The following is a 12,523-nucleotide window of genomic DNA, read 5'->3' on the forward strand; positions in this document are numbered from 1 at the left end:
CTATACAAGAGCAGTCAGTGCTCTTAATATCTGAGCCATCTCCCCAGTCCCTCAGTCAACACGTGAAAGGAAGGCGATTCAGACACATGCTATGGCATAGACGGACCTTGAAAACCTACTAAATGAAACAATTCACAAATGAACAAATATTGTGTGAGCACCAGGTATGTGGGGTACACAGTCAAATTCAGACTCAAAATGGTGGGTGCTCAGGGTTCGGAGATGAGGACTCTGTTTAATGGGTAGTTTCTAGTTCGATGAGACGGCTCTGGGGATGGTGATGGCTGCACAGCCTTGTGAATGTATTCATTAATATGACTACTGCATTGTATGCTTTACAGTGGTTACTACAATCCATTTTGTCCTGCACATTTGAGGTAGTGCCCTAAAATAAAACTAAAAGGCAATCTGGAGAAAGGCCTTTGTAGGAGGGGCGTGGTTGTGTGGTCTTTTGCTCAAGCCTTCTGCTCACGCTCTGCTGTTTAGTCATGAGCTGGTTCCAGCTGCTTGGGGCCTGAGGGTGATCGGAATTCACAGAAACAACCCCTCCCTTAAGGGAGGAAGTTTAAATTATCAGGTCAATTAGGAAAGATACAACTGAAAAAAAAAAATCCAAGTTTCATTCACACTTCAAGGAGGTGTTTCCTGGTTGGGTGCCACTTTTATTATTTTTGGCCCAGGCTACTGAAAACCCTACAGACCCTTGGAAAGTACAATGTGATCTTTGATTCCCGTTTCAAGGATCAAAGCGAGTGAGTTTGGGTGTAAATGCAGATAACATTTCAGAGATCTTTCATGAAAGGAGTCACCAGAGCAGGGCAGACAGGGAGCTGGTGTGTTATACACGTGCTTGACTTCAGGAGTATTACCGTGCAGCAAAGCCCTCTGTTCCTGGTCCAAGGACTGGTCCTTGGACCATCTAAACACATATGTCTGGGTTGTGGGATGACACTACGAGGACACGGAGGAGCTAGAGGGACAAATCCTCATATGCACATGAGGGGCACATAGGCTCATCTCCTGGTCTTTCTAAAATGCCCCAGTGCCGAGCCCTCATCGTCCTCTCTGGGTCCAGACACCCAAAGACACGCACACGCGAGACGAAGAAAGCCACAAGCCTTGCCTGCAGCTGTTAGCTATGATTCCAAGCGGAGGGATGTGCTGCCAGCTTGCCCTGCTTCCCCCGGCTGGGGTGGAGATATGCACACATTGGGCCTCATTAGGCTCTGATCATGGGCACCAGGCGGTGAGAGGTACTGTGTGGACCTGCCACTCGGGGAGATGCGCTCCCCAGGCTTGCAGACTCAGCAGCCTCTCAGTACCGGGGCCCTCGCGACCCAGGCTGGCCCTCGGCAGTCCTCCAGATGACAGCAAAAAATGAGAACGCAGCAGCCCCGCCCCTGCTCCTGCGAGCCACAGGACCAGCTGGCGCCTGCGCACACGGCCTCTCGGCAAGCTCCTGGAGCGCGCACTCCCATCACCCCCCGCGCGGGGCTGTTGCGCTGGCACCGTAGGGACGTCTGCAAGGCAGAGGCCTCACGGTACACGGCGCAGGCGCGGCGAGCCGAGCGTGCGCGCGCAGCCCTGCGGGACGGCCAGCGTGGGGCGTGCGGGGCGCCGGAGCGCACGCCGGAGGGGGGCGTGGCTGACGAGGCGCTCGGCAAAATCCTCGGACGCCGCTCGGACCTCGGCGGCGGGGTGAGTGGGGCGGGGTCAGCGTGGCGGCGCGTGGTCGGGCGGCGGGCGGACGTGAGGGCTCTGCCCTGCGGAGTCATGCTCCGCTTCCCTGATCTCGCTCAGGCTCTCCTCGCCCTCCGCTTTGCAGGTGGCTGTGGGATTCTGGCCTCGGAAGCCCGCCGCTCTGTCCGGTGTCCGCCAGCACATCCTCTGACCCTGGCGGCCTCGCTTTGCGCATTCTCAGGTAGGTGGGCTTCACTGACCCCGAGCTTGTGAGCTGGATGCTCTGCATGGCGGTGGATGGATGGCAGGTGGGCGGTGCAGCTTACCTCCATTCACATTTTGGCTTTGGGCAAGTTCTGTTCCCCGGTCTCCTGGATCTTAGAGCAAAGAACTCAGCGGGTGTGTCAGGTACTGCCCAGCCTGCGGAGGAAGATTCCCATGCGCCGCGGCCCTCCTCCTTCCAGTAGATTGCTGTCCAATCAGGAAAAGGAGCGAAACTACCTAGTACCTATAGTACCAGGGAGGGTTGATGGAGAGAAGAGAGAGCGTTCCACAGATTAATAGGCAAGGGCGGTTTGGGATGATCTTGAGGCTCAAAAAGTGAGTGACTGGCTCGGGGTTAGGAAGACCTAGGCTGAAGCAGGAGTTGACTGTTTGTGCGAGGGTGGGGGCGCCTCTCTCCTAGGTTGCTAGAGGCACTCAGGCACCAGGTGAGTGGGCAGATAACATCTAAAGTTAGTAGTTGGGACAGGAGGTATGGGTGGCATACTGGTTTCTGGGCATGTATGACAAGGTGTTTGTGGGCAGCCTGACACCTAGCTTTGGGGCTTGGGGCCTGGCTTGTGGGCACTACTTTTTGAGAACTCACTGAGAGACTGGATCTGGCTCATGATTATGGAGAGAATCCCAGGTCAAGGGCTGGGCTTTCAGGTGTGAGTTAGGGGCCTACCTGAGATGGTCCAGAATGCTTGGGTGGGAGAGGTAGGTGCTGGTGGTACTCGCAAGCCACTTGGGAGATGCAAAGATCAACCTTACTGAACCTTTCTGGGGAAACTGACTCTGGGTCAGGGGTAAACACATGGAAAACCAGGTGTGACGATGTGCTAGACTTGGTGCTCCTAGGAGAGAGCCCGTGGAGAACTGGGCTGTGTGTGTGCAGGGATGAAGCAGAGAGTTGAGAGGAGGTCTCAAGTGGTGGGCTTCCCTCTCTGGAGAGACTGGAGCAGTATGTGAGCCCCAGAGGAGGGCTCCTTGTCCTACTTCCTTGTGTGGCCTTGTGACTACAGCTTGGAAGAAGGGTGGGTCCAACCGTGAGAGGGAGCTCTGGCCAGGTCTGGTGGTAACAGAAGACTCCAAAGTGGAATTGCAGACTTTCACCCTTGGGGGTTAGGGTGCCAGGTTATTGACTGGGATGAGCGTGAGGAAGGTGTGCTCAGGATTGGGTAGCTTTGCCTGCAGGTGGGCTTTGGAATCCTGGGAGCAGGAGGAAACAGACCAAGCGAGGCAAGCTGTCAGGTGTGCCTGGTGCTGGGTGTGCAGGGATGCTGTGGCACGTTCCGATCCAGCGGTGTACAGTGTTCCGGCAGCCGGGAGCCCACTCATTCCACTCTGAGGGGTAGTCCGTAGCCTGAGAAATGATTTGTGGTTGCGCGTGTCTCCACGGACGGGTTCTGCCCCTTCGCTGTCATTTGCTAGTTGGTGTGTGGCTGCACACGCATCACGTTGCCACTCTTCCTCTAGTACCCCATTTGTGGGTAGTGGGTGGTCAGCATTCAGCACGGATGGTACAAATGACAGCTGTGACTGCCATTGCCCTAGAATTCCCTGATGTTCTGATCTGGCCCCTTCTAGGATTGACAGCATCTGTCATGACACCTTGAAAGTCACAGGCAGCATTTGTCTGTTTCCTTTACCCACCCCCCACCCCCAGACCAGCCCCTGGGCCTCTCCTTCCACTCAGAGCATCTCGTCAGGTCCCCGGGGGTTTTCTGCCTGCTGCTCCCTCCTGCCAGCTCAGTGATGGTGGTTGGGCCTGGTTCCTGCTCTTTCCCCACCTTGTTTTTGGACAGATTTCCTTGGATGATGGCTGGCATCTGACAGCTTCTCAACTCTTACCGGCTCGCCTCCCCCGGCCCTCAGTATTTCCCTGGAATGGCAGTCTGCCACACCCTGTCCAGCTGCTTCTTGGCCTGCTGTGTTGTGCCTGCCTCTTCTGTCCGCACCAGGCCTTACGTGGGCCTTTCCTTCCTCTACTCCTGGCATGCTTCATGGCAGGTACTGTTGGCAGAGCCCTGGTAATCCTATGAAGGTGACCGCCAGTTTCACCAATGCACACCCTTGGCAGCAGATGGATGCTACCTCATGGCATGACCCCTTTGTGGATTCCTGCATTGAGAGATCCTGCCATGGTAACCCCATGTGTGTGGACGCCACCATGGATTGGAATAGCTCAGCTAAGTATTCTTCTGGCATTAAGCCTACAGAAAGGGGCTCTCCAGCTGGATGCATACCAGACCCCTGGCCACTCAGGATGGACTTCCACTGGGTTCCTAGCTTTCCATGGCTGTTAGACGACTTTTTGACCCAGTTGGGAGATTATATGTCTTCCACTTTGAACACTATCAGGACAATCTCAGCTGTGTCCGTGAGAGCCTCAGCTGACTGACAGGCCTAGCCTAGCTTGGGCCTGAGTGGCTCCTTACCTCAACAGGGACCTGCCCTTGCCGGATGATTATGAACTCTTCTGCCAGGATCTCAAAGAAGTTATTCAAGACCCAAACAGTTTTGTTGAGTACAATGCCACTGTCTCCTGTCCTGTGCCTTCCACATCAGGCCAGCCACCAGTGTGGCTGCACAGCTACTCACAGTAAGGCATTACAGTGTTAGGTTCTCGGTGGCCCTAGCACTCAATATGGATGCTCCCTTGAGGCCTGCTTTAGCTGCTCCCTCTAACCCCTGCTTGTTCAGGCCTAACTCTATATCCAGAAGTTCTTGGCCTGAGCAACAGCTGACCAAGAAGAGCTCCTCTGGACCCCAAGAGCCCCTGAACCAGTCTGGTTGTGCGTGTAGCCTTGATTATAGTGCTTCGAGGCCAGCTGCCTCCCATCCAAAGGACGCAGACTCCAAACTTGTCTCAGTATCTTCAAAATTCATTGACTCTTATTCTTAGAAGCTAGAATCAGCTCATCTGGGGAGCTGAGAACCCCAGAGAAGAGCTCTAAAGCCGAAGGAGACCAGGAAGAATCTCCGGGTACCCCACGGTGGCTGGATAGTGTCCCAGAGACCCCACAAGAGCCAACCCTGTGCTCCCTCATCCTCATCCTTGCGTTCTGCACACGGACTAGGTGTGCAGCAGTGGTCCTCAATGATAAAGTGCTGTGCATACATAGCGAGGGAGTCCCACAGCACCCAGACAGCACAGTGCTGTCTACAGATGACTCCACTGACCCGTGGCTGGATAGCTAGACAGACAGGCATGTGAGCTTGCCCAGCTCCTACCAGAATGTGGGCCTGTGTTGGGCCCCTAGCTGAGGCCCCACCCCACACCTGGAAGTGCTGTTCCACCTGCCAGTTCCTACAGGAAAGACTGTAGATCAGCCCCATCAGATTGTAGCACTGTGGCCAGATGCTGCCCCCACAAAGAACCCTGTTGGTATTTCTGCCCTGCTCTCTGTGACCTCTGAGGCTAGCCTACAATGGAAAGAAGGCTGCTTGAAGGATGCCTCGGCTCCTTTGTAAATCCTTTGGTTGGTTGGTTTGGTTTTTTGTTTTTGAGACAGTGTTTCACTATGTAGTCTTGGCTGACTTGGAACTTGATATGTACCAGGCTGGCCTTGAACTCACAGAAAACCCCGTGCCTCTGCCTTGTGAGTGCTAGGACTAAATCTTTTTTATTTTTATTTTTTAAATGGTATATCTATGGAGTATAATATAATTGGATACATAGATGTATAATGATTCAGTCTGGTGATTGTTATTCTCTTTTCTTAAACGTTAATCATTTCTTTGTATGGGATTGTATTTGCACTCCCCTCGTGGTTCCTTGTAAAATATGAAATACATTATTGTCATCTCTAAGGGCACACTGTGCCATGGAGTTATCTGAGCTTCGTGTCTCCTCCTGTCTTTTCTGTCGTGTTACTATTATCTGCCTTCTCTTTCCGCCACATCAGCTCTGATGGCTTCCTCATATAGACGTGTGTGTGGCATTGTCTCTCTGTACCTGGGCTTATTTTACTTCATAGTGCCTTTGGTTCCATGTTGCTTGGATTTGTTTTGTTGTTGTTTATGGCTAAATAATACCCAATTGTATGTATACACTGCCTTTTTAAACATCTGCTCATCTGTCATTGTACACTTTGGTGGATTTATTTCTTATGAGCAGTGCAGAAGCAGCCATAGTCATCCTTCTGAGGGTAAGATGACATCTTGGCTGAGAACCATACTTCCTGGGGTCTTATTTGAAGCCCTGGCCAGCTGGGAGGATTGAATGCAGGAGGGTGGGAGCTAAGCCTCTTGCTAGGTTCAACTCTAGTCACTCTCCTTTTTACATGGCAACGTTCTCACTACACCTGGTTATGCTTACAAAAGCCCCTGTCCCCGCTCTGCAACACACACACACACACACACACACACACACACACACACACACACACAGAGTGTTCTGCCACATTGATGCTTCAACACTTCACGCCGCTGATGGGAATGACTTGCATCTCCTGGCAGATTGAGCTTCCATTGCTGGTCTCAATAAACCCGAGTTGACTTACTGCTGTGTTATGGTGGCTGCTAACAGTCTTCGTTTTGTGAACAGAAGTTCTCAAAACTGTCAGCAGAGCCCAGCCAAGTGTCACAGGTATGCAGCGGTGGTTCCCAATGGAGGCTACGAAAGTGAGAGGGTCTGATAGGAGGAGGGGGAGCTAGATGGGGGAGGGAGTGCCAGGTGTTGGGTGGCCTTGGGATCTGACTTCTGAGAGCTCTAGGTAAAGAGAATAGTGGGTAGCAGATGGGAATGTGAGGCCTGGAATGAAGAAAGACCAGTTCTGCACAAGGATGAGCTTTAGAGAGAGCTGAGCATGCACACTCCTTTGAGCCAAGTCGATCTGAGGATGGAGACGAAGCTGCCCAGCACACAGCGTGCGCCTACTTAGGAGTTCTTAGACAAGCGAGGAAAGCTTCCATAGACTGAAAATACAGCTGCCTGCTTTTGGAAAGGCTGGGATGAGCAAACATCCGGTGAGACTTAGAGCAGGTTGTTAGATGGTTTGGTAACTTACTAAGGAGACGTTTTGGGTCCAAGTGGTTTATTTGTCAGTTGTTTCTAAGCACAGACATTGTATACACAAAAGAGCTGGGAATGTTGCTAACAGAAATGATTTTGCAGTAGTCCTAGGCTTCTGTTCCAGGTTGCCCAGCTGTTCTATGAGTGCTCGTTGCTGGAACGGACTGTTCTCTTACTCTTTAGTTGCCTGTGGCTCTGATGGTGGAACCTGGATTGGCTCTCTGGGATGATGGTCTAGTCACTCACTGGCCCTCGCCATCTTGCTGGCCCCTAATGCATCTGCCCTCCCACCTCTGTCGGACCTGAAGTGAACTCTTCTGCTTGAAATTGCCATTGTTCCTGCTGACCCTGATCTTCCTTGGGCATCTCTTGAAGGCCTGGGTACTGGTCTGCCTAGGTCCGAAGGCCCACTGCTTGGCATCTCTGGTTGGCAGGCTTGAGAGCAGTCAGCAGAGTCTAGGTGACCTAGAAAATTAGTCTGGTCCTATGTAGAAGATGAGTCCACTCACTGTGGTTGGGTTCTTGCTACTGAGGAAAGGAGGGAGGGCCTTTTAGTTGCAGTGACCAGCTCCTAGGTGTCTGTAGGAAGAACAAGAGGTTGGATTGTGGTCTTCAGACCATTACAAAGGAGCTTGTCTACAGTGACATCAGCAACAGTGACAGCAGCATCCACCCGCCACCAGGTGGTCTAGTCCTTGGGAGAGAAGGCGATCAGATCAGACCTGTGTGCGGGGGCTGGCCATTCACCCATGCTGGCACTCGGACAGATGGCCTAGAGAAGGACTCCCCTGGACTTGACAAGATGGCAGACAAGCCTCTGATTAGTGTTTCCCTGGGAAACATCCCAACATCTTATCTCTAAAAAATAGACCATGGGCACTAGCAAAAGGTTTTTAAAAGGCCTATCTCCAGCCGGGCGGTGGTGGCGCACGCCTTTAATCCCAGCACTCGGGAGGCAGAGCCAGGCGGATCTCTGTGAGTTCGAGGCCAGCCTGGGCTACCAAGTGAGTTCCAGGAAAGGTGCAAAGCTACACAGAGAAACCCTGTCTCGAAAAACAAAAAAAACAAAAAACAAAACAAAGAAAACAAAACAAACAAACAAACAAAAAAAAAGGCCTATCTCCAAGGAAAACCTTAAACCAGAGAAGACTGGTAATAAAATCCTCTGAGATGCTGGAGTACTTTGTAAAGCTGCAACATTTGAAGCACTTGGATTTTGGAATAGAGAGAAACAATAGTGAGGAAAACCATGTTAGAGCCATATAATTGAAAATTTAGTACATTGTTGGTGGTGTTTCAGATGCATGTCAGTAAAACCACTTTGATAGCTGGTTGGCTTTCTAGAATGTAGTAGAGCAGGATGCCTATATCAGTGTGCCAGCATATACTCAAGATGCATTAAAGATGACATTTTTTAAGGTCATAAAAATACTCATTAGCTTCCTATTGTAACAAGGGCTGAGATAATCAATTTTGGAGGTTTTAGTCCACTATTTGTTGGTAGCTTATCATGGTGGCAACACGTAGCAAAACCATTCACCTCATGTCCAGGATGAGAAAAAAAATGATAAGGGGCAGAGAACCCAGTATCACCTTCAAGGGCACTTCTGTGACTTGAAACCTTCCATGAGACCCCCTTAAGGTTCCACTAGCTTCCAGCAGAGCCCAGATTGGGACCAGGCCTTTAACACATGTGCTTTGCAGAGCATTTAAGACCCAAACTGGAGCCGTTCTACAGAAAATGAGTAGTTCTATAAGTTTATGTTTTACACGTCCGGAGTTGCCAGGGTTATGGCAGATGGGCTCCTTCTTGCTATTGGTAGGGATATCCAATGCTTAGGTTTACCACATTAACAGTTCTAGGCATGCATATGTCTGACCACGCGCTCATGCCATGGTAGTTGTGGTATGTAATCGTGGTGTGTGGGATCTGTGAGTGGGCTTGAGTTTAGTCACACCTTGTTTCTTCACCTGACCCCTGTTAGGTATTAAATAGTTTGTCCTCACTGGGTGCTCAGGAGGGTTGAATGAAATGAGGTTATCCACTGTGCCCTGGCTGAGGTCTGAGTCCCTGTGACTGTCATTACGTTGTGATCAGCAAAACTAGAAGAGTTAAAAACCCAGCAGTAGGGTAGAGCAAGTAAAGCTGTCATTCTTACAGCTTCTGTCAGGATCTTAAAAACCTCAGTGACCTGAGTGGGCACCTCGTTTGCTGTGTGCCCGTGTGTCTGGGAATGGGCTGGATATGCTCTGCTTGCTGCTCTACCTCAGAAACACTTACCAGCAGGTCCCCCATCTGCACGTACAACTACACAGTCCAATGATGCTGTGGGGAACCATGGGTCACGGGTGATGTGTGTCACCCCACCTACACTACTGTGGCCAAAGGACGCCACAGCTGCACTGACTTACAAAGGTCCTCCCCATGTGGGGTGGTATCTTAGGCACTGTTCGATTGCCGTGAAGAGACACTGTGACCAAGGCACCTCTTAAAGGAAAACGAGTTTTCGTTCTGTTTTGTTTTTTTGAGACATGGGTTCTCTATGTAGTTTTAGAGCCTTTCCTGGATCTCGCTCTGTAGCTCAGGCTGGCCTCGAACTCAGAGATCTGCCTGGCTCTGCCTCCCGAGTGCTGGGATTAAAGGCATGTGCCACCACCGCCTGGCAGGCGCACGTCTTTAATCCCAGCACTCGGGAGGCAGAGCCACATGGATCTCTGTGAGTTCAAGGCCAGCCTGGTCTACAAAGCGAGTTCCAGGAAAGGCGCAAAGCTACACAGAGAAACCCTGTCTCGAAAAAAAGAAACAAACAAACAAACAAATAAATAAATAAAAGTGTGCGCCACCACCGCCTGGCTAAAGGAAAGCATTTACCTGGGGGCTTACTTACAGTTTCAGAGGTTTAGTCCATTTTCACCACGGTGGGGAGCATGGTGGCCCACATGGTGCTGGAGCAGTAGCTAAAGAAGTTGAGAGCTACATCCTGATGTAGAGAAAGAGACACTGGGCTTGGCATGGGTTCTTGAAACTTCAAAGCCCACCCCAAGTGACACACTTCCTCCAACAAGGCCACATCTCTTAACCTTTCTAATCCTTTCAAATAGTGCCACTCCCTGATGACTAAGCATTCAAGTATATAAGCCTGTGGGGGTCATCCTTATTCAAACCACCACAGGTGAGTTACTCAGTATTAAGCCGAGTAAGCAGCTGTTCACATTGGAGGCCATTGTGGAGAAAGGGTGGGCCTGTAATCTATGGTGTATATGTGTCTCCTCATGATTCTGGAGTGGAGAAATCCAAGGTCAAGTTGCAAACAGAATGGTTTTTCCTAAGACCTCCCCTTGGTTTGTGGGTGGCCATCTTCCCAGTGTCCTTGCCCAATCATCCCTCTGCATGTGTTTCCATGTCCTAATCTACTGGGATACTAAGCATGCTGTATCAGGCCTACCTAAAGATACTTTACCAATATCACTTCTTTAAGTACTGTATCCAAATATAAGCATGTTCTGTCACACAGTAGGACTAGGACTTCAGCCGAAGAATTTGGGGTACATCAGCCTAGAACAATGCCCAAGAGGAGATTTATTTATTTATTTATTTTTGGTTTTTCAAGACAGGGTTTCTCTGTGTAGCTTTGCGCCTTTCCTGGATCTCACTCTGTAGACCAGGCTGGCCTTGAACTCACAGAGATCCGCCTGGCTCTGCCTCCTGAGTGCTGGGATTAAAGGCGTGCGCCACCACCGCCCCGGCGATGAGTTTTATTTTCATGTTGTGGTTTTCAGCAGTGCTGTGGGCAGCTCTCTGTGCTGTGGGCAGCAAGGCCCCTTAGGGCCTCGGTCTTGGGGCCAGTGCTGAGGTGTGGAATTGCTAGTCTCTAACCTGAGTAGGCTGTTCCTAGCTGTTCCGTACATGGGCTTGTTTCATTTATTATTTAAGAAAAATTTCCCTACATGAGGGTTCAAAGGCATTCTCCTGTTTTCCTAAAGTCTCATGTGTTGCCTTTGACATTAAGCCTGGAGTCTCCTTGTTAGTGTGACTGGGATAAGGGAGGGTCTTCTGTCAAGGCCTGTGATGGGCAGAGAATCTGACAACCATAATGGCTGTGTAATCTGAGCATGCAATAAATTTTTCATGTGTGAGGCCACTGAGGGGTGTGTGTGTGTGTGTGTGTGTGTGTACACACATGCACATGCCAGAGTGCGGCCTGTTGTATCCTGACTGACAGAGGATCCTGTTTCTCCCTTCTCCATGGAGCATAGACTGGGTCTGGCCTCAGCCACTGACTGCTCCCTGGCTGCACTCTGGTCTAGTCTATCCTTAGTTAGCTGGTTTTATGAGGAGTCTCGATTTCATGGTAGAGAAATGTCCACCTGCACCTTGTCCCTCGTGTGGGCTAACTGTTAAGCCACACTTGGTCCCAGGGAGAGGAGAGTGTAGTGGGCTCTGGGGTGCCCTTTACCCGGCTGTTTCTTACTTGTGTCTCACATCCTGGGGTCACTGTGTCTGTGGGCAGCATGCTTGGGCCTGTTCTCTAGGATGGCAGAATCCTGAGTTACCTTAGTGTCCCTTGAACCGCTGTGTCCTCTGTAGCGGGCACTGAGCCCTGGAGGGCCCTGTGGGTGGGTGAGCCCAGCATGCTAAGCGCCATGGTGTGTAGGTGGCTCTTGGATGCTTGTCTGTCTGTCAGATTCTTCTGCTGTACTAACGCCTGAACTACCAGTGGCTGAGCTGCCATGCAGATGGAAAGAGACATCTGACTGCTCCCTCCCCCATTCTGTCCCTGGTGTCTGTCTGTACAGTGCAAGGGCCCAGACATTTGACGCTGGTGGACAGTGTCCCCACCACCATGGCTAAGGACACCTTCTCCAAGGGGACTTGGTTACTGGGCCCTAAAGCTGGTCGTAGTGCAAAGGACGGTCACACTTCCTGTAGAGCAGCACACTTGCCGTGTGCCCAGACACAGAAAGGCTGTGGCTGGTGCTAGCTGGGTTCCCACCTCGCCATAAGTGCCTCGGAGCAGGCTTCCTTCCTGACACCTCTTGGGCTCCTTAGACCACGCCTGAACAGTGAGCGCCCTTGGGTGCAGCTTGAGTTGCCTGCTCTTGGGGAACGCCTATCTGCCCTGCAGCTCAGAAGCTCCATCCTGGCATTACCTTTGAGCTCAGTCACTGACTGGAAGCCCTTATAGACGGGGCTGACCAGTACTCTGCCTCACATACTCCAGGGAGATTTTTAAGCACCGAGGTGAGATCCGCTCACACTACTCCACTAGCCCCGCCTTACCACTGTGGCATTTGTTAGCCACGAGGACTCAGCTGTCTGTGTACCTGACAGGGACCCGATGGCAGTACTGCTGAGAGAAGAGAGAAATAGCATTGGTGGGCTGGGAGGAGGGATGTGATGACCTGTGCGTACTGCCCTGGTCTATCACATGGGCTCTGTCTCCAGCGGGGCAGGCCTAATAGGAAGCTGGAGCTGGTCTCTGTCACCTAAGTCACTGGGGCCTGTTGAGAGGGGCCTATGAGGCCTGATGAGATGAGTGACCAGAAGGTGCTGTTGGCCAG

At 51.4% G+C, this 12,523-nt stretch overlaps 2 protein-coding genes across 3 annotated transcripts in view; both read left to right on the forward strand.

Annotated features, from left to right (window-relative positions):
- Nucleotides 1–1,590: 1,590 nt before the first annotated feature.
- The window catches only part of Gnb1l (G protein subunit beta 1 like), a 78,784-nt gene continuing 67,851 nt past the window's right edge, over nucleotides 1,591–12,523 (forward strand). The window contains exons 1-2 of one of the 2 annotated variants that reach the window (XM_059277335.1): nucleotides 1,591–1,698; nucleotides 1,826–1,921. The gene's annotated coding sequence lies outside the window, so the exon portion shown is untranslated. Of the gene's footprint in view, nucleotides 1,699–1,720; nucleotides 1,922–12,523 lie in introns of those variants that run through there. The other variant, XM_059277336.1, reaches the window with a different exon arrangement.
- On the forward strand, nucleotides 3,628–5,998 carry Rtl10 (retrotransposon Gag like 10). Its single transcript, XM_059277334.1, is given in 5 exon segments — nucleotides 3,628–4,280; nucleotides 4,283–4,354; nucleotides 4,357–4,523; nucleotides 4,526–4,895; nucleotides 4,898–5,998. Coding segments are annotated over 5 exon segments (1,197 nt in total). The 5' UTR covers nucleotides 3,628–3,940; the 3' UTR covers nucleotides 5,146–5,998.

The sequence above is a fragment of the Peromyscus eremicus genome, chromosome 12, assembly GCF_949786415.1.
Source record: "Peromyscus eremicus chromosome 12, PerEre_H2_v1, whole genome shotgun sequence".
NCBI classification, from domain to species: domain Eukaryota; kingdom Metazoa; phylum Chordata; class Mammalia; order Rodentia; family Cricetidae; genus Peromyscus; species Peromyscus eremicus.